This window comes from Phallusia mammillata, chromosome 4 (genome assembly GCF_965637545.1).
Source record: "Phallusia mammillata chromosome 4, kaPhaMamm4.hap1.1, whole genome shotgun sequence".
Taxonomy (NCBI): domain Eukaryota; kingdom Metazoa; phylum Chordata; class Ascidiacea; order Phlebobranchia; family Ascidiidae; genus Phallusia; species Phallusia mammillata.
In genome coordinates this window covers 1,360,830-1,379,782 of record NC_137255.1, presented here as the reverse complement: position 1 = coordinate 1,379,782, position 18,953 = coordinate 1,360,830, and the positions used below count along the sequence as shown (strand labels likewise).

At 33.4% G+C, this 18,953-nt stretch overlaps 6 protein-coding genes and 1 long non-coding RNA gene across 7 annotated transcripts; 4 read left to right on the top strand and 3 right to left on the bottom strand.

Moving 5' to 3' along the window:
- Positions 1–22: 22 nt before the first annotated feature.
- Positions 23–2,703, bottom strand: LOC145222139 (uncharacterized). Its single transcript, XM_080088182.1, has 10 exons — positions 2,550–2,703; positions 2,172–2,389; positions 1,808–1,957; positions 1,643–1,730; positions 1,393–1,481; positions 1,082–1,271; positions 897–1,019; positions 503–634; positions 279–411; positions 23–194 (listed from the first exon to the last, which is right to left on the bottom strand). The coding sequence occupies exons 1-10, from the start codon at positions 2,701–2,703 to the stop codon at positions 86–88; spliced, it is 1,386 nt and encodes a 461-aa protein (XP_079944308.1). The 3' UTR covers positions 23–85.
- Positions 2,704–4,295: 1,592 nt separating this feature from the next.
- LOC145222164 (uncharacterized) lies at positions 4,296–6,250 on the top strand. Its single transcript, XM_080088211.1, has 2 exons — positions 4,296–4,590; positions 4,750–6,250. The coding sequence occupies exons 1-2, from the start codon at positions 4,406–4,408 to the stop codon at positions 4,952–4,954; spliced, it is 390 nt and encodes a 129-aa protein (XP_079944337.1). The 5' UTR covers positions 4,296–4,405; the 3' UTR covers positions 4,955–6,250.
- A 591-nt stretch (positions 6,251–6,841) lies between these two features.
- LOC145222169 (uncharacterized) lies at positions 6,842–7,559 on the bottom strand. Its single transcript, XR_013859300.1, has 3 exons — positions 7,434–7,559; positions 7,214–7,346; positions 6,842–7,071 (listed from the first exon to the last, which is right to left on the bottom strand). It is a non-coding gene; the product is annotated as an uncharacterized LOC145222169 (long non-coding RNA).
- Positions 7,560–7,703: 144 nt separating this feature from the next.
- Positions 7,704–10,475, bottom strand: LOC145222361 (kelch-like protein 18). Its single transcript, XM_080088461.1, has 11 exons — positions 10,415–10,475; positions 10,215–10,256; positions 10,067–10,136; positions 9,774–9,897; positions 9,561–9,714; positions 9,204–9,421; positions 8,776–8,925; positions 8,622–8,712; positions 8,415–8,503; positions 8,158–8,347; positions 7,704–7,756 (listed from the first exon to the last, which is right to left on the bottom strand). The coding sequence occupies exons 1-11, from the start codon at positions 10,473–10,475 to the stop codon at positions 7,704–7,706; spliced, it is 1,242 nt and encodes a 413-aa protein (XP_079944587.1).
- An 891-nt stretch (positions 10,476–11,366) lies between these two features.
- LOC145222360 (uncharacterized) lies at positions 11,367–12,347 on the top strand. The gene is made up of 3 exons (XM_080088460.1): positions 11,367–11,477; positions 11,558–11,640; positions 12,108–12,347. Exons 1-3 carry the CDS (start codon positions 11,444–11,446, stop codon positions 12,345–12,347), a joined length of 357 nt encoding a protein of 118 aa, XP_079944586.1. The 5' UTR covers positions 11,367–11,443.
- Positions 12,348–12,683: 336 nt separating this feature from the next.
- LOC145222160 (uncharacterized) lies at positions 12,684–14,162 on the top strand. The gene is made up of 4 exons (XM_080088205.1): positions 12,684–12,818; positions 13,079–13,231; positions 13,328–13,469; positions 13,727–14,162. The coding sequence occupies exons 1-4, from the start codon at positions 12,776–12,778 to the stop codon at positions 13,833–13,835; spliced, it is 447 nt and encodes a 148-aa protein (XP_079944331.1). The 5' UTR covers positions 12,684–12,775; the 3' UTR covers positions 13,836–14,162.
- Positions 14,163–14,217: 55 nt separating this feature from the next.
- Positions 14,218–18,688, top strand: LOC145222149 (uncharacterized). Its single transcript, XM_080088192.1, has 9 exons — positions 14,218–14,359; positions 14,688–14,935; positions 15,590–15,668; positions 16,369–16,457; positions 16,613–16,808; positions 17,069–17,206; positions 17,286–17,444; positions 17,498–17,639; positions 18,150–18,688. The coding sequence occupies exons 2-9, from the start codon at positions 14,888–14,890 to the stop codon at positions 18,268–18,270; spliced, it is 972 nt and encodes a 323-aa protein (XP_079944318.1). The 5' UTR covers positions 14,218–14,359; positions 14,688–14,887; the 3' UTR covers positions 18,271–18,688.
- Positions 18,689–18,953: the final 265 nt, after the last annotated feature.

The window sequence follows — 18,953 nt, the reverse complement described above, 5'->3', positions numbered from 1 at the left end:
TAAATTTCTAGTGCACAATTCCTAACATAAATGTGTGTATTTTGTAAAAAAAAATATATAATCATCAATATAATCTGTTGAGTTGTTACAATGAAAAGATTTTGTTAAAATCCTGTTCATCCTTGATTCCAGTAAGAACTCTCCACTCACATTTCTGTAGTTCATATTCCTTCAAAAGCCATCCTTCATTAAGACTATGGTGAATAAAACATGTCAGACAAATACAGTATAAAGGGTATAAAGTTTGTGTATACTTTGTTTACCTCACAAACATTTACCTTTTAACAACTGCAACAATATTTCCGTTCACAAAACAAGCATCTTTCACGTGAGTGGTTCCTGTCATTGTGTTTTCTTTAGTTGCAGTTTCTTGTAAAGTGTCATACAGATGCAAAGAAATGCCATTCTCATCTAACAAAACAACTTCAGCTTTTATAGTGGTTAAGGATTGACTAATAAATTTTGTAGCTATACAGTAAATGTGTTTATGTATCAAGCAAACCTTCGGCAAACAAGTAAATATTGCTTCCACAAGCAATTCCAAATAAAACATTTTCAACTTTCTTGGCAACAGGTTTCCACTGAGCACCAGGTACATCACAATACTGCCATGATGGAAATCCATAGATTCTGTCTGAAACAAAATAGTAAAAAATAACTGCGGGCCTAGATAACAAACAAAATAATTTTATTGTAAAATCTAAGTGTTGCAACACTGTACATGAATCTGTCTGATGGGAAATACAAAGGTTAGGTTTTGAATATTCCAAATTTAATAGGTTTTTACCCTTATGTGACATAATTTGTGACTAGTGTTATTACAACAAAAAATAATTTTTTTACAACTCAAAAAGCAGTTTGATATGTTTCACACACAAATAAAAAAAAATTCAAACCTGATGTTGGAATAAAAGTATTTGTAACATTCTGATCACAGGGTACAGATGTCCATTTTCTGCTTTTAACATCAAACACATGTGTTTGAGCTGACCAACTGGAACCCTTAGCAAAAATGTGAGCTGAAAAATATTAACCTTTTTTGTGCAATCTAGATAGATACAAGATGAGTCTTGTCACTTACAGTTTTTAAAGACTGACGTCAACAAAGAATGATTTTCTTTTGGCATTGGAGTTGATTTTTTCCAACCACTTTCAGGGAAATTCAAGTTAAATTTTTCAACACTATTTGATGCTGTGTAACTTGTTCTGCACCCAAGTAAATATATACAATTGTCCACTTTGACAGCTCCAGCAAATCCAAAAAAGCGACTCTGTATGTAAACATTAACTCAGTTACCAAAATTAAATTGCTGGTGTTACAGATTGACAAAATTCCTTAGGGATTTGTACAATATGAAATGCTATTTTCATTTTTTATTCCTCCATATTTACCCATAAAATGTTTTCCTTCAAATTATTCCTGATGTTTAGTTTGGACAAGCAACCTGATGATGAAAGTACCAATAAACTGGATGATGGATCTAGAAAAGTTATTTAAATAATTTTAAAATACAGTTTATTACATACATCGTATTGTTATAATCATTCAAGCAAAATTGTTTTTGAACAATCTAGTAACAAATTTGTGTGTGCCCAAAAAGCATCAATGAATTTAATCAAAAAATGTCAACAAACTACAAACTAAATCTTTGACAATCTTCGGCCAAAACTTGTTTGGAAAGAGTTTGAAGAATTTTGTTTTGTGTTGTAGGATAATCCACAAAGAGCTTCTAAAAGCAACATTTTAAATCAAATAAAAGGAATAGTTGCAAAACCCACGAGTTTAATAGCATTACATTCTACATACTTGATCCTGAACTCTCTGTGAAAGAAAATGTTTACTTATTTCGTCTAATTCCAACATTGCAAAAAGTTCTGGAAAAAAATCTTTCCGCTTCTGTAAGTTGCCTTCAACCCATGAAACAATTAATGTGTAAGTTGTTTCTTCCTTAACAACCTACAAAAAAAAATTATGTGTGAACTGGCTTGGTATCAATGATTCATCCAAATAATGTTCATAAACCAATAGAAAAAGTTGAAATGCTTTTGTGTAATGGCCCAAACTGACTTGGTAGCAATGATTCATCTAAACTATTTTTGTAAACAATTAAACTTCAGCTAGTTAAAAGGTTTTAACATACACAACAAATTTTTGAATCAATTTTATTTACGTTTTTATTCTTAAGCTCGACAACTTCCTTAAACTCTTCAAATTTGAGCTCGAGCAAACTTGCTTCCTTGCTCAGCTCAAAGAAATGATCAGAGATGTATTGACCACTCTTATTTTCCCAATGACTGGCATTAAATTTTTTAGCAGCCATCCAAATTTTTAATGAATTTGATGGATGTTGATCTTCAAGAAGATACTTACAACAAAACCTTTTTAAATCTAAACACCAACAGATTTCAATTAGTTTTAGATGTAAATTAAAAATATTACTGTAGTGATCTATGTTTTGCAGGTAAACAAATCGGTTATATTAGTACTATGTTTAATTGTAGTAAAAATATAAAGAAAAAAATATATGTTAAAATGGTATAGGCATTACCAGGAATGATAAGATAATCAGCTGCATGCAGAACTTGATAAACATTCTCATCATCCAGTGTGATTTTACTGGTGTAAATGAAGTCAAGGATCAACTTCAGTGTTTTAGCTGAAATCTCAGTGAGTTTAATTGTCTCCTCATATTTTTCTTTCATCTGCAAAGGCAGCAATCACTTACAAAAATTAATAATTTACAATTGTAACCTTTCTTGCCTCAACGTTAAAAAGTTTGTCAAAATAATCTGACATTGAACTTAAAACACATTTGTGGATTTCAAATTGTTCCCCATCTACTTCTAAAACTGCATCACAACAGCTTTTATTGGTCTCTCGGAACCTTCAAATAATCAAGACGTTTCTCAATGTAAAACAAGCAATTTAGTAATCAGTTATACTACACTACATAATACCAAAACAGTTTTATGCTTATTTTTTATCTTTGAACATTTTTCCTTTTGCAAATATTTGTTTTCGTTGCTTTTTTTCGATGATATAATGCATTCCTACTGATTAAGTTTGAGTGTCAGTTTTTTGGAGTGTTTGTTGTCAAAGGTTTGTGATCGTGGCAGTATGATCTCTTCTCCAAATCTGGAGAGATCCTCCAAATCTGCAGAAAAACATGACTAATATTAAACTTTGAAGATCACAAACAACCTGAATATTATTGGTTGAAATAGCATTATTATTATGTATTGTTTGCATTACTAAGTAAAGGTTAAGTTTATGAACCCTTATTTTTTTTAAACACATGTGCTGGATGTCAGGATTTTTTCTCTTGTTTTAAGAAAAACACCTGTCACATGATATGGGAGTGGCTATACTGAGCAATATGATCACTGTTTATGACATAATGAAAAATATTTTCCAAGTAACAGAATCAGTCAATCCATTTACATGAAATATATATATTGCCACTGGTTTCTACAGTCTTTATTTAAGTAGAATTGCAACATGATGTAATCACGTTTCAAGCATAAGGACAGAACTGTTATAAAATTGTAAGCACTGACAGAACTTTTTTCTGTCAGGCAATTTTAAGCCTTTTAAACCAACTGTACTTTGAAATGTCAATGTGATTCACACAAACATTTCTGCTATCTAGAATTTAGCAAAGTGCAACTGGCAAAAAAACAATATTTTGCATGCAATTAGCTTTGTTACCGGAATCATTATCAGATGAAACAGGTTCTATAGACAACCTATCAATATCCATTTGTTTCCAAAACAATAAACAAAATCTAATAATACAACTATAAACCTGTAAAAAACCTAATGGTAAAATATGTTAGAATAGATTTCCTCAGCAAAATATCACGAGCAGGTGAAACTGTGCACCACAATCAAAACATCAAAGCCTCTATTGTAAACAAAGCATCTCCAAGACAACGGAAGATAATAAAAACCTAACAAAAACAATCGTAACCAGGAACCACGATAAACAAAAAACTAGATTCAGATGCGGGAAATTCCCTGTTTTGCAATATGTGCACATTGTTACCGGGTGACGTTTTTGCGCGACAAACTTTGTTTTTTTGTCTGCAATCGTCAGGTCATATATATAAAAAGATATATAAAATGTAGAGGAATGTTAAAAATGAAATAAAATATATAAATTGGAACTATATGAGGAAGCCACCTTTGTCTGGTGACATTTTTTCAAAATTGGTGACCATGTGGCATGGACTGCTGCACGCAGCAACATGTGTTTGTACAGCTTGTAATTTTACATTTGTTTATGTTCCTTGTTTTTTTTGACTTGAGAACAATTACACACCAATTTAACCAGCTTCATGCAAACAACCATAATAGTGATAAAAATATTAGTACAAAACATTTGTTTCTGCCATTCTTTTGGGGATGCTGGTGATGCAGAGGAAGATGCCACAATTGATGAGGAACCAGTTGTTGTTGAAAAGAAGAAAAAGCACAAAAAGAAAAAGGAAGGGAAGAAGCACAAGACACACTCGAGGAAAGAGGAAGAGGAGTAGCAAGATAAGAATGAAGGAGCAATCAACAATGGACAAGGAGGAGGAATTGAATTGGTAAATCTATTTTTCATGATAACTAATAATATATGAACACAAAATTGTTCATTTTGGTCTACACTTAGCTGTTAATGACTATTCATTTGTACTTATGTGGGTGTGTTAATGTGACAAACACTTTGTCATTACCGATAAAATGTAATTTCCATTTTTCAGCCCAATGGTTTGTCAGGTGACGGCAAAAGTGACAATGCAACGCTTTGATCAAACATCATGGACCAAGTTAAGGATGTCATCAGAGCATGATGTCATACTGCACAATATTGATATCAACCTCTGCTTGTGGTTGGTGGTGGTAATCTGCAGTCAAACAGCTAAAGTTTTTGTAGTTCTGTGTCGGTTGGTATCACTATGGACGTGAAAAGTTTTAATACCTGTTTCTAATGAAGGATGGTGGAATCATAATTTATGACATCATTACAGAGTTTATGACATCATCATCATGTTGCTTGTTACATCATCATGTTAGCATGCTGTGCAATAAGGTACTCTACCTGCCAGTTGTGTAGAAAATATACATCATATATACGACTTATAGTTGCACTAAAATACCTGGCTGAAAATAACAATGCTATGTTCGGTGTAGAAAATGAAAATAGACAAATTTACAGTTTTCCCTTCAAAGAGTATGACTTACAATAAACTAATGCATTTGTGCATGTTACTGTAGTATTTGTGGTATAAAAGAACTTTTGCTGTTAAGTATTGGTTCTATATCAACAAATGTTTAGTAACTGATTGACTTATAAAAAAACAGATACCCGTTGAATTGCAATCAGCTCATCATAAAGACTTGCTTTCTCACGGCTTCATTTGCTGCAAAAAAAATTTACTATATCAGGGGTTTGACACCCGAAGGCTACCTTAAAATAATCAAATGGCCCGAGGGCTACCGGTTCAGTATAAACATGTTGAAACAGTGTGTTCATATAAAACGTGCTTTCAATCATAGTCAAGTGGCTGTTCAAATTAACATGTCACCATTCCTAGACAGTTGCAGTCCTAGACACTGCTACAGTGGGTCGCGACGAAAAAGTGTGTCGCAGATTGGTTTTGTTAGGTTGTCGCTATTTCGACGCATGTGGCCCGCGTGTTTGAGACCCCTGGTTTACAACATTTTCGCGTACGAATTTGTTGCCTAAGTGACATTTATTACGTATGACGTAACAGTCGAATGTCATGATTGTTGCATAATGCTCCATTAAGTATTAATTGACCATGAATAGATAAATCATCTTGCATCACATTGAATACAATCTTTGAAAGGCGCAGCACTTTGTGTTAACTAGAGGCGCAACTGGCTATTTCTAGAACCAGTCCGCGGGCGACAAGAAATGATCCAACGGGCGACCAGGTGCCCGCGGGCATAGGGTTGGTGACCCCTGTGCTATATAGTTGCCATTCACTATTTTGTGGTTGTACTTAAATGCTATGCTAGTTGTAATTCTGGTGCTTTTGGATGCCACCATTTCATGTAACCCCATTTGTCACACACATATATACTTGGTGTATGAATGTTTGTTAGATTTATGCTGTAGGACGTTTGTCGTATTTATTATTATCATTGCAACATAATACTCTGTACAGAAAGCTGACATTTTTATGTTGCAATATGTAACAAAACGTGAGAATGAAATACAAACGTCGCATTTAAAAACTGGTATTTTAAAACATAAAACTAAAACGTTTTTATTTTTTTATTTTGAAAGCCTTGTAGATATGAAGTTGCTGTAAAAAAATAATCAGCTAGGTATTAATACAGAGGCTGTTTTCTTTGCCTATTTACAGCAATGAGTTAGGCAACTTAAACTATGCTATGACGGTGTTATGCTTCTCATGTCTTAGCACACTTTGGAAGTTTGCAGCTAAACTTTTTTGTTACTTACTGGTTTTCAAACCAAAATTCATGTAACACACCCCTGAATCCAAGGCAAAGTTTTTTTGCAAGCATTATGTGCATGCAGAGGGGAGTTCAATGCAACCTAAATTGTTGTTTTGATTTTACCCAAATATCCAAGGTAATTAATCTGTATATCAAGTCATAAAGTTAAGTACCTTTAATCGAATGAACTTGGGGATTGTCAAGGGCTACATTTTTTGAAGCAGAGTAAAATCACTACAATAAAGCGTACTAAAAAATCACAATAAGTAAAAAATCACCACAAATATGCATAGTGAGAAATCACCACAATAAAGCATAGTAAAAATCACCACAATAAATCATTGAAACTTGCCTTTAGTTGTGTAGAAAAACATCTTAAATAAATGACTTGAATAAAATACTTTTGCAGTCTATTAGTTAAGTAAGAAAAATATTTTGTGTTAAAATTTTGAGCACTAAAATCTGAGTCCAATTAAACGCACAATTAGTGTAAAGTAAAGATTCTGGCAAAATCCTTTTCATTTTCAATTCCAGTGATGACTTTCCATTTTTGGGTTGTGATGTTAAATTTCTTCAACACCCAACCATCATGTGCGCTTAAACATAAACAAGTTTATGGTAAAACATAAATTCATTCAAAGCATACAAACTCAGACACACAATACAGTTTTCACAATGGGTCGAACATCATCTGTTTGTACAAGACCAGAAATAATATTTTTACTTCACATAACTTACCTGTGAACAACAGCCACAATATTTTCTTTTACAAAGCAAGCATCTCTTACTGTGCTTACATCATTCAATGTGCTCAGTTTTGACTTTGTTGCTTTTTGTGTTTGGTACAGCCATAAACAAAAGTTTGATCCATCTGGACAAAAAAAACATCAACAACATTTTTAATTTTTAAGTCAATTAAAAAAATAGAATTTGCTATAAAAGAAATTATTTAACAAACCTTTTGCAAACAAATATATATCATTGGATAATGCCACACCACATTCAACATTATCAATTTGTTTTAAAACAGGATTCCACTGTTTAATTTTATCATCCCAGTATTTCCAAGAGGGAAAGTGATAAACTCTTTCTAAAAATGAGTGTTTTAGAAATTGTACTTTGTGTTTTCGTTTGTAATTTCATAACAATCATACCAGAAGTGGCAACCAAAGCCAAGCAGTTATCTCTGATGTCATTTGATAAATTTCTCCATGTTCTCTTTGCAACATCAAACACATGTGTTGAATAGCCCCAGTAGTAGTTCTTCCTCAGTGCAAAAATCTGTGCTGATGTTAAGTAGTGTTAACCTCATTTAAATTGTTTCTCAGTCATATAGAATAGTAATTTCGACCAGGCAGTTCTTTAATGTATTGGTAAACATGTTAATAGAAACATACTTGAAAATAACAGCCCAAATAGATGTAAAAAGCGACATTGCTTCATTGTTCAAACATTTGGCGTAATAACGGGTGTAATCGGTGTGGTCCTTTATATCACTGATGATGACACGAGCGTTTGCAGAAACACTTGAACAATGAAGCATGTCGCTTTTTACGTCTATTTGGGACGTTATTTTTCATCAATAAAATAATGACCAGATCCGTATATAGTGTTCCAAAATATCTTTTGTTTTCTACGGTTTATAAAGTAAACTTTTGTTTTATAAAGTATTGTATACCTACAGTCATTCATGACAGTGGCCTTTACACTGTCATGTTCATGTTGAAGTGAAGTTTCCTCTTTCCAACCAGAAGGTGTTTTTAAATTGAACTTCACCACTTTATTTGTTTTGTAACCCTCTGTGTTTCTGCATCCAAGCAGATAAATATAGTTTTCCATTTTCACTGCTCCAGCATAGCCCCCAAACTTTGTCTGCACAAGCACAATCCACAAATATGTAAACTGAATCTAAATTTAAACAACTATGGTAAAAACTTACCTGTGAAACAGTCTCTTCAAATTTTGTTGTTATGTCGAACTTTTTTACAGTTCCAGATGAACACAAAACCCACAAACATGTTGATGGGTCTAAAATATACAACTGTTATTCTATTAGGTTACTAATCTGTTAGGGGTAGTGGGGATTTTATAGACAAGCATTTTCTATAGTCATGCTATGCACAAATGAAAGCAATTAACACTACACCTAGCTCCCGTCGATCCTGAATAAGAACTTGTTGAGAAATTCTATTCACAGCTTTTCTCATTGTTTGGTGATCATCCAACAAAATATCCTCCTAAAATATGACAAGGATACACAAGAATTTACATTGGTAAAAGTGTACTAAGTCCCGCTTTACCTGATCCTGAACTGCTTGTGAGAAAAAGTATTTACTTATTTTCTTTAAATCCAACATCGAGAAAAGCTTTGGAAAATGTTTTTTACGATTTTCTTTGTAGTATTTCACCCAAGCCAAAATTAATGTGCAGGCATTTTCCTCTTTTCCCACCTGCAAATAATAACTAATGCAAGCACTTCACAGCTGATCAGTAATAAGCTATTAGATCTTGTATAATTATCAACTACCTAATTTCCAAACGACATGTGTAGATAGAAAAAAATAAACAAAGGCATTAAATTGTGTTGCTGAAAATACATAACACAGAAACTGTTTGTATATTGTCATATTGTAAGCTACCCACGATCGTTAGCTACAAAAATGCCCTCTAGACTTTAAATAACAAAATGGGATACTCCTAACAAGAAACATATGAAAAAAATCATTACATTTTCATCCTTCAGCTGGACAACTAGTATAAATTCCTCCAGTTCCAATTGGAGAAAATCTTTTTCTTTACTGATTTCTATGAAATGGTCAGAAATATAGCGGCCACTCTTTTTTTCCAATTCTATGGCATTGAACTTGATAGCAGAAGTCCAAATTTTTAGTGAGTTTCCTGGGTTTTGTTCTTCCAGAAGGAATTCACAACAAAAATCTTTCAATCCTAAATACAACTTGTTGGAGAACTTAGAAATTTTTTAAAATTTATTGGTTACATGTGTTATTCATCTAATGCTACAATGTAAAAAAAAATCTAGTGTTAAGGCCCTGTTTTGTTCGTAAAACCTGTAAGTTGTACTTACGAGGAATGATGAGGTAATCAGCTGCAGCAAGAACTTGATAAACATTCTCATCATCCAATGTGATTTTGCTGGTGTAAATAAAATTAAGAATCAACTTCAGTGTTTTAGCTGAAATCTCAGTGAGTTTAATTGTTTCTTCATATTTTTCCTGCATCTATGAAAACATATGACATATTTACTTTATCTGCATCCTGTCTGTAAAAAGATACTTACTTCAGTGTTGAAGAGTTTTTCAAAATAATCTGACATTGAACTCAAAACACATTTGTGGACTTCAAATTTTTCTCCATCCACTTCCAGCACTGCATCGCAACAGTTTTTATTGGTTACCCGAAAGCTGCAAACAAGAAGAAGAATGTAGATGTCAAGGTGGGAATTTTTTCAGATACACTCAACTGTCACAAGAGCATGCAGGTACACATTTAATAAAAAAAATCAGCTTTTCAGCTTGTAATATCTTTCCCTGTTTTTGCTTGCTGAAAATATTGAGGTAGCATTTAACTTACTCATTAAGATTAACTGCCATTTTTTCAAAGTGCACACTGTCAAAACTTTGTGTTCGCTTTGGACGTACAACTGCAAAAGTCAAGATTACATGGTTAATAGCAAGTACCGGGAAAATGACAACAGGTGTTTATATGGAACCCAACTTACTTGGCAAAGATTCTGTTTGTGACTCATTTTCTTCACTCACACCTGTAAAATACCAGAATGTATTCTAAAGAACTGGTTTAAGTCAATTAAATGTTGCTTTTCAAACATAAATCTGAAAACTGCTAAAATATGGTTCTTGGTAATTTCAACAATAAAAATAAAGCAGCAAAAACAACACATTGTATGCATACGTTTGTTACCTTGGCCCGATACTTTTGAAGAACATGTTGGAATTTCTGCTGCTAATCCAAAAGTTGCCATATTTTACAAAGCATACACATAAGCTAATTAACCATACGTCTGAAAAAAATGGTTGTATGTGACAAGAAATGTTATAACTGTACAACATCAACAAAACTGTCAAATAAAGCATACCCAAGACAAGTAATGACAATAAAAGCCAACAACAACAAGTGTGACCAGGCCAACGCTCATTTATTTTCAAAACGAAAAACTAGATTCGTATCTGGGAAATTCCCTGTTTACAATTGTTTCCATTTGTTTGGCTTAGTGATATAACTTCGTTAGCGTTGTTGATTTAATATAGTTGGTGCATTTTCTATGAATTTATTTAACGTTTCCAATAAGTGCAGTGTTAGTGATTATGGTAGGATCCAAGAAACGTATTATTAAAACGACTTATTATTAATAAACATGTGTTCTTTTCCTTACAGCTGTGGCTGCTGTGCTACATATTTTTGCCTACAGTTTGCTTCTGCTAACAAATGAAAAAACATTTAATGAGTAACACTAAAATCTGACTGTTGAGGTGAGTTTGGTTTGCTTTGTAAAACTAAATAACAATTAACGTGCACAGATATGTACCCATGCCAAACAAACCTGCATGTGGGCGTAAACTATGTTTGTGTTTATACTGTTTCTGTTCCGGTAGGCAGGAAGTAAGTCAAATGGAAAAGGAACCATCCAAACATTTATGTGCAGAGGCGCTGATGACTCATGGACAAACATTACTTTTGATTAAAATTGGTTGGTGCACAAACACAGTTCGTAAAGGTTTGTATTTCAGTTCCTCTTTCCTTAAGCCAATGAAATGAAAAGTTGCAACAAGTACACTTGTTCTATTGACACCTGTTGGTTAGTTACAATGGACCAAAGGTACTGGATGTGTGGGTTGGCCATTTCTGGTGGCTTTCAATTTGGCAAATCTGAATTCAGACAACAGTTTGACTAAAGGTCTCTGTGTAAATCTTAACTTGGGTGAGACTGTCATGGATGCCAAGTTGAACTCAAAACAGCAAAAAGGTAGTATTGTGTCTATAACTTGATTTAAATTGATAACTTGATTTGCATACAAAATATTGGCTTTGTGGTTGATTATCTAGGTTTTCTTATTATTGGAGGTGTGAATTCTTTGTGGAATTGTGCAAAATATTATGTTGCTACCAAACGTCGCACATTTTTACCAGTAAGTATTAAAAGTTGTGTCGTTTTTAAATGTTTGCCTGTAAAACTATTTATTTGCACCCAATTCAGCTTGGCATATTAGGGGGCAAATGATAATAATGTTAATTTAGAGACAGCAAAATGTTTATTTTACATCATGAATCTGTTGGAAGAGCTGTAGTTTTTATTTCAGTGTCCCTGGCAGAAATAAGTTAAATGTGTATTTGGAGATGTTGCTTTGTATACAATAACGTAAAGTTTAGGTCTAAACTTGACATACTTAGTTTTAAACATTTCAATTAACGCTCATGCCATCATCAGTGTTATATTCAGCATTTGCTAATGGTTTGAGATTTGATTTTGATGTGACTAGAGTGCCTAATAGTAAAAACCTGATTTCCTGCTCAATCCTTAGTCATGTACAATTGGCTAATAATCCCTTTATAGCACTGGTTGAAAAACTAACATCTCGTGAGTTGAAACTTCTAGCAGCTGAACTCAGCAAGATGTTACTCCACTGCAGCCAAGGTTGGTGATCATGTTTATGTGGCTGGTGGATGTGCAAGTGTAGATGAAGCTGATATCAACATACAAAGGCAGCACTGTGACCCGCCTGTAAAAACTTGTGAGATGTTAGATTTAAAGGAAAACAATACTTGGGTTGATACAGCAGAAATGCTGGAATCTCGGATATTGGCTGCATCAACGGTTGTTGGAAGTATGTTTTAATACAATTGTATGATTGTACACTAGAGAAATATACACCCACTGGGTAAATTATAAAATGTAAAACTTAACAACAGTTTTAAAAGTTCTGTAACTTAAGTGGTTTGATTTAGAATTACTTTAGGTACCTTCATTTCCTTCACAAAATACTTATTAAAGAATCACACAATTAATTATTTTCTTTCATAATTTATTCTATGCATGTTAAACTGCAAGGGTAAGTTTAAAATTCAAATGTTTTATTGCTAAGTAAACAAGTCACTGTGGCCTTATCATGGATGCAGAAGTTGGGTTTCAGTCTTTACCTAATGCATTTTTTGAATTATATTTCAGAAAGAATTTATGTTTCTGGTGGAAGAAATAATGACAATGACCTCAGATCCTGTGAAGTTTATGATGTTCAGTGTGATATTTGGAAAAAGATTCATGAAATGCTTCAACCCCGATCACACCATGCCATGTGTTCACTAGATTGTGCGTACTTGTTACGATTTGTCACATTGTGTAGTATATGCATTTACTGATCACTTCTATTCTATCTCATCACATAATAAGAGATTATGACCCTTGGGATAATGTTTTACCAGGGAGTTGGAAACTTGTTACATACTGTTAATATTGCAAGTCTTACCAGGTAGATTTAGTAGTTTTAAGAATATATTGCAATGTCACTGACTACTGTAAAGTTTTGCCTGCTACAATTTAGAAAAAAAGTTTTGTTTTACCATTTGCAGATTCTCTTTATTGTTTGGGTGGAAGTTTTGAAAGTGAAAAATCATGTGAACATTATGATATAAGAAGTGGAGAGTGGAATTTAATCTCCCCAATGAATGAAATCACTTATGGCTTGGCAAGTGTGGAATTAGATGGAAAAATATATGCAATAGGTAGGCAATATGTCAAGAAAACTTTAAACTAATATATTTTTGTGCTAAATGTTAAAACATAGGATGGATATTAGCCAAAACAAATTTGCTTAACAGGTGGATGGGGAAAGACAGCTGTAGAGTGTTATGATCCAGTGGCTGGCAAATGGAGAGTTCTTGCACAGAAGCAAGTTGACAGCAGTTACCATGGAGCTTGTGTTGTTAATCAGCAAATTTATGCCGTGGGTGGCTGGAATGGGTGAGTTTTTGTAGCTTGTTGATAAACAACACATGACCTTTAAATCACTGGTTTATTGTAAAAAAAAAGCTCCACTCACTAAAAGTGTCATGAATAATTTCCCCAAGTGCGTGTTTCTCTCACTTGCAAGTACTTGGCAAGTCATTTTAGTGTGTCATAGGTAATTAGTTTTCTGCACTTGGCGGTAAACAAAATCCAGCAACCAGTATGTTAAATTGAAAAACGTCCTTACTATTTATTGTTACTTCTCTCCACAGATGTAAAAGCCTTAATTCAGTTGAAGTTTATGACAATTTACAAGATTGTTGGTCACCTTGTTTCAGTTTGGTTGAGCCAGTGTATGGGCACACAGTTGTGGCCATATAAAAACATGGTTTCCATAAAATTGATGAAAGCTCTGTGTCAGCACAATATGTTCTTTGTTTGTTTTTCAAGTTCCTATTTTACAGCCAACTGTGAGGTTTCACATTTACCAGTGTTAAAAATTCTTTCTTGCTTGTGGTTTAAATTGTTTGTGTCGAGCTTGTCATGTAAAATTTGTACTGTACTATGGAACAATTATATGCTGTGCAATATTTTATATTTTGTTGTGTTTGTCTTTTTTGTTGTGCCTCGAATAAATCTGTGCTGATTGCCAGGTAGCATAACGTTTGTTCCATGATTTTTTTTTCAATAAAAATGCGCCTCCTAATTAAAACACGTCATACTATTTGTGTTTTTTGAGAGAGTTTGATATCTATGTCGAAACTACCGATTCTAGTAAGGGGATTTCCCATGGATGTATTGTTTTTCATCTCAGTTCAGTGACTTTGTTAGTATCTGGTGACGATCGTTTCATTGTTTCATCACAAAACTGAAGCTGGTGTTGCTAAGATACTACTTAGAGGAAGGTAAACCTCTTGGGACCTAGCAATTTATTGCAAATTGTTGCAGTACCGTCTTTGTACTCAACTAGCAACCTAAGTCCTAATTTTTCGCTTGAAGACTGAAGTCCTATTAGTGAATTTGTGATGACTTATGAGCAGTCTAATCTGTAAAAAATCTGTGTATTGGTCAATACTAACAAATAAACACTTCATAGGTACATGTCAGGAAAAAACACTAAAATTGCAAGTCATTTTTTGTCACTATTGTACGCCACTTACAAAATCGTATGCTGAAAAGAACATGCCTTATTTTGTTTGTTGTTTATTTCTTACCAGATTGATGTATTTGTAGGATCAAGAGGAAGCTGTTTTTACTGGGATTGTGCAATGGGTTAACTATAACCCTCTACAGCGTGAGGAATTGTTTGTGAATCTTTTCTCACAAATTGATCTTTCTTCGATGAGCTCAGGTTTTCTTGCTGAAATTTCCACTGAGGCAAATGAGACAAATAAAAATACAAAATGAATATATAGTTAACAGGGCTTTAAAAAATGGAGTTTTCAAACTTGGTTGGGGTCTCAGGACAAGTTATACAGGGTGTAAGTACAATAATTTGACACAAAGTTATCTGTAAAAATTGATTTTTTTATGATTTTCTTCTTACAACATTTTTAACTTATGCAGAGATCAAACTTTTACTGATTTGACACAAGAAAATTGACCAGAACAGGCAAAAATTTAAACTATTTTACCCAGCTGAACATTTTTGCCAATTTGCAGTGCGATTGTAGTTGACCATTTGCAGTTAATGTCACGTTGTCTCTTGTTATAAATGTAAACAAAACAAAGAACAATATGAGCTTTTAGGCTCACTTTGCTACCCTCCATCCAATCATAACACATCAATTTATCCAACACTAAAAGTGCTTAGGTTCTCTGAAGGTCTTAATCCACTTCTAGTGGTTTCAAAAAGTGTAAAACATGGAATATCTGCAAGCTAAATGAAATGTAGGTTAAATAATTAAAAATAAAAACTACACTGAAAAGGTAATGTATGTTTGAAACACTTATTGAATGAGGTATAAAAACAAAATTCAAATTTGAAGAGGTTGCAAGCAAAATAGACGTTAGCCCTGAATTTTGTTAATACTCTTGCAGAATCATTATTTTACTTTCCAGGCTGAATCAAGAATAGCAAAAGAATGTTTGACATAAATTATGGCATTGTTCACTTATTTGTTTTATTTGATTAGAGTTTAGTGAGAAGCAATTTGGTTTGTTCCAACATGTTGGTTGACAATTATGTAAAATCTTCTCGACAATTCACTGCAGGTAAGTTAATAATGATGTCATCAATCAGTTGAACTTTTATGACTCCCATTGCCTAAAAAGGCAACATATTGTTTTCATCCATATTGTTTCTGCTTCATTTATGACCACACCTAAAGCCTAGCACTCTTCTGTATGTTTTGAATAAAGGTTTGTTGTTATTAAGAAGTTCTCAATGTAAAGGGCGATTGACACCTTATTCAGTAGTTTATGTGGTTGTGTCCTATCTTGCAATTGAAAACCCAGCTTTTTCTCTTGCGATAAAAGGATTCATGTTTTACTATTTTTATATTTTGTGAATAACAACCCTTTTTTGTTGTTAGTGTTAATGATTTGTGTGTCACGACAGCAGCATTGAAGGGTCATTTAATGGTTACCACACACTGATGTATGTTGTTCAATACATTAACACTGCTACCAATTTGTGTGCACGCATATGAGGCGACAACACACATTCAAGTACTAATAAAGTCAGGGACAAAATTTAAATTTAGGTTACAAATCTACTTCTGCTTTAAATATTGCAAATGATGTATGTGGATAACCATTCAATAGCAAATTGTATATTTAAATTGAAATACTGTTAATAGGAATGCCACCTTTTTAGTTTATGACAAAATTATCTGGAGTGTGGGGTAATCCTATTACTGTTAAAACTTACTCCAAATTCTTCTGAAACACTATTTTGTTTTGTTTCTGACAGACACTGGTTGTGAACTGCTTGTTATTGGGGGTCAAGGATCAGAAAAAGATTGCATTGTTGTCAATAAAAAAATCATAAAATATTTGCCGGTGAGTATCATTTTAAGGCAATGTATTAAAATACTGGCATTTGTTGTGGTAATATTCACTGATTGATTTTTTACAGTTGTTACATCAGTTCAAGTGGTTTTTGGTTAATAATGATTGACGTACAAAGAATATTTCAAAACACTTTTCAAATGTAGGAACTTGGCACAAAGCGTGTTGCAGCAACATCAGTAAAAGTTGGCAGAAAAGTTTTTGTAGCGGGAGGAGCTGAAGAACTTGGTGCTGTTGCTTACAATACATGTGAAGTGTTCGACTTGAATGAGCAAACACAATGGAACCCCCTTCCCTGCATGTTTGAAAGTCGAAAATTCTGTGGATCAGGAGTGATTGGAGGTAGAAATGTCTTTGTAGTTTTTAGATTTAAAAAGATTCCGAGTTGGATTTTATATTATTCTATGTTTGTTTCAACTTTTTTATGATTGTTATGTATTGAAGTTTTTAGTGTAAAACATGATTCCCCAAACAATTTTTTTGAGGCAATAAACTTCTGAAAAAGAAAGCTGTGTGGAAAATTTCAAACACTATGATTAATACATTTTTTTTTAAATGATTAAGGAAACACAAGATTTGTGTAACAAAACAATTTATTTTAGATTGCATTTATGTCACTGGTGGTCGCAATACTGAAATGCTGTCAAGTTGTGAAAAGTTTGACATCCACAGCAACAAGTGGACCAAAATAAACAATATGTTGCATGTGAGATCATATCATGGAACTGTTGTTTGCAATGGTATATGTTACATTCTTTCAAATAATGGATTTTGTTGAGAATATGTGATCCATTATTTGCATATTGATGTTCATTTTAGATTCACTTTATTGCATTGGAGGTTCTGGTGGCAACAAAGCATTATCTTCATGTGAACGTTATGATGTGAAGAGTGATGTGTGGAATGAGATTGCACCTCTCAATCAAGCAAGAAGTGGCTTGACATGTGTCATATTGGATGGAAACATTTATGCAATAGGTGACAATCAATTTTCTGGTGTTTACATGAACTAGATGGTCTTTGTATCGCAGGTGGTTCGGATAAGAAAAACCTGTCAACAGTTGAATGTTACGAACCTCGAGCTGACAAATGGAGATTTGTTGCATCACTTTCAAAGGAGCTTAACCGTCCATCTTCTTGTGTTGTTGGAAACAAAATTTATGTTGTTGGGGGGTAAGATGTGTTTTTTTGTGTAATGCAAGCTCTGTTTCTCATAAAAACAGGTTCAAAAAGGTCTGTCTAAATATTTCTGAATCAACCATACAAGAACTACAGATTTTGAACCGTTTTAAACAGTCGCTTTAGGGCGAAAAAAATACATCTGTCTTAATATTTTGACCATTGTGGTCTGTGGATAGGGTGATTAAAATCTTGGTAACCGTAGCTTCGGTTTTGGCACACGACCAACAGAACGTTTAACAATTTTTTTTACACAATACCATTTGTCTGTCGCTTAATCCTCAAACATCGCTTTTTCACACGACAACTCGTTCTGCACAATAGGACAACTAATCATTTTGGTGGCAAGTCCAAATGCCTCATGTGTAGCGAACTACTTCCTTGCCATGTTTTCAATTAAACAGTGTAAACACATTTTCAGTAACAGTAAATCAATTGTAAATGAAAATAGACGATCCTGTGTGGTGTTTACTTATTTTGCTAAAATATGTTGCATTATTTTAGCCATCTGAAAGATGGAAGCATTTCCAAATCAGTTGAAGTTTACGACCCAACTTCAGATGAATGGACAACTGCTTTTGAAATGGAGAACCCAGTCCTTAATGCCACGGTTGTTGCGATTTAGTTTTCCCAAAAGTAAACAAACTAAACCAAATGTTCTCCTCGTTCAATATGGTATTTTTTAGCGTGATTTTTAGTTGTCGTTAACAATTTTGTTTTTCTACCAGGTTGATATGCAATTGTATCCTAACTAAAAAATTGTCCACAGTTTGTTAGCAGTTTATTTTCTTAATTAAAGTACGAACCGAGTGTACAACACATGGCTTCTGTTTCTACAATTTATAAACCTGGATTTGAAGTGTTATGTAAGTTTTTGTTCAACAACAAAAGTCAAATATTGATGTCACTGTTTTTGTGACTAACTTTTTTATATTTAAACGTATCGCTGTGTGCTACTTTTATTTTTTATCGATGCTTGTTTATTTCATAAATTTCTTGATTTTTCTGCGTGTTTACTTGTAACTGTAATGACAATCTAGCATCTGTTGCTGTACACGGCAGCAGTTGGAAGAGTAGGTTTTATTTATTTTATTTGCTGTGCAGTTTCGGTTGAGGGGCTTTAAGGTTATGCGCTAGAGCTTGCTTATTGGTCACGTTTCTTTACTACAAAAAGGTGAATTAATTAAGTAAACTGTCGTTGAAAGGTTAAAAAGAAATTGTCGTTCAAAGTAGTCGTTGTTTTCATCCATTAGCTGTTTGTTACCACGTTTCTCTAAAACGATTCTGGTTTGGGCTGCTGGGCTTCAG

Bases quoted from the DNA above. Each gene is read 5' to 3' on its own strand.
- LOC145222139 (XM_080088182.1), bottom strand. From the start codon at position 2,703: ATGAAAGAAAAATATGAGGAGACAATTAAACTCACTGAGATTTCAGCT. The intron at 1,272-1,392 runs GTAAATATGGAG...GTTTACATACAG, and splicing joins TGAAGGAAAACATTTTATGG to AGTCGCTTTTTTGGATTTGC. The intron at 412-502 runs GTTTGCTTGATA...TTGTTTTGTTAG, and splicing joins TATTTACTTGTTTGCCGAAG to ATGAGAATGGCATTTCTTTG.
- LOC145222164 (XM_080088211.1), top strand. From the start codon at position 4,406: ATGCTGGTGATGCAGAGGAAGATGCCACAATTGATGAGGAACCAGTTG. The intron at 4,591-4,749 runs GTAAATCTATTT...TCCATTTTTCAG, and splicing joins AAGGAGGAGGAATTGAATTG to CCCAATGGTTTGTCAGGTGA.
- LOC145222361 (XM_080088461.1), bottom strand. From the start codon at position 10,475: ATGGCAACTTTTGGATTAGCAGCAGAAATTCCAACATGTTCTTCAAAA. The intron at 8,926-9,203 runs GTAATGATTTTT...TATTATTTGCAG, and splicing joins TCCAGCTGAAGGATGAAAAT to GTGGGAAAAGAGGAAAATGC. The intron at 8,713-8,775 runs GTAAAGCGGGAC...GTCATATTTTAG, and splicing joins CACAAGCAGTTCAGGATCAG to GAGGATATTTTGTTGGATGA.
- LOC145222360 (XM_080088460.1), top strand. From the start codon at position 11,444: ATGGATGCCAAGTTGAACTCAAAACAGCAAAAAG. The intron at 11,478-11,557 runs GTAGTATTGTGT...TTGATTATCTAG, and splicing joins GAACTCAAAACAGCAAAAAG to GTTTTCTTATTATTGGAGGT. The intron at 11,641-12,107 runs GTAAGTATTAAA...TGAAACTTCTAG, and splicing joins AACGTCGCACATTTTTACCA to CAGCTGAACTCAGCAAGATG.
- LOC145222160 (XM_080088205.1), top strand. From the start codon at position 12,776: ATGCTTCAACCCCGATCACACCATGCCATGTGTTCACTAGATT. The intron at 13,232-13,327 runs GTAGGCAATATG...TTTGCTTAACAG, and splicing joins TGGAAAAATATATGCAATAG to GTGGATGGGGAAAGACAGCT. The intron at 13,470-13,726 runs GTGAGTTTTTGT...TTCTCTCCACAG, and splicing joins GCCGTGGGTGGCTGGAATGG to ATGTAAAAGCCTTAATTCAG.
- LOC145222149 (XM_080088192.1), top strand. From the start codon at position 14,888: ATGGAGTTTTCAAACTTGGTTGGGGTCTCAGGACAAGTTATACAGGGT. The intron at 14,936-15,589 runs GTAAGTACAATA...TTATTTGATTAG, and splicing joins CAGGACAAGTTATACAGGGT to AGTTTAGTGAGAAGCAATTT. The intron at 16,809-17,068 runs GTAGAAATGTCT...AATTTATTTTAG, and splicing joins TGGATCAGGAGTGATTGGAG to ATTGCATTTATGTCACTGGT.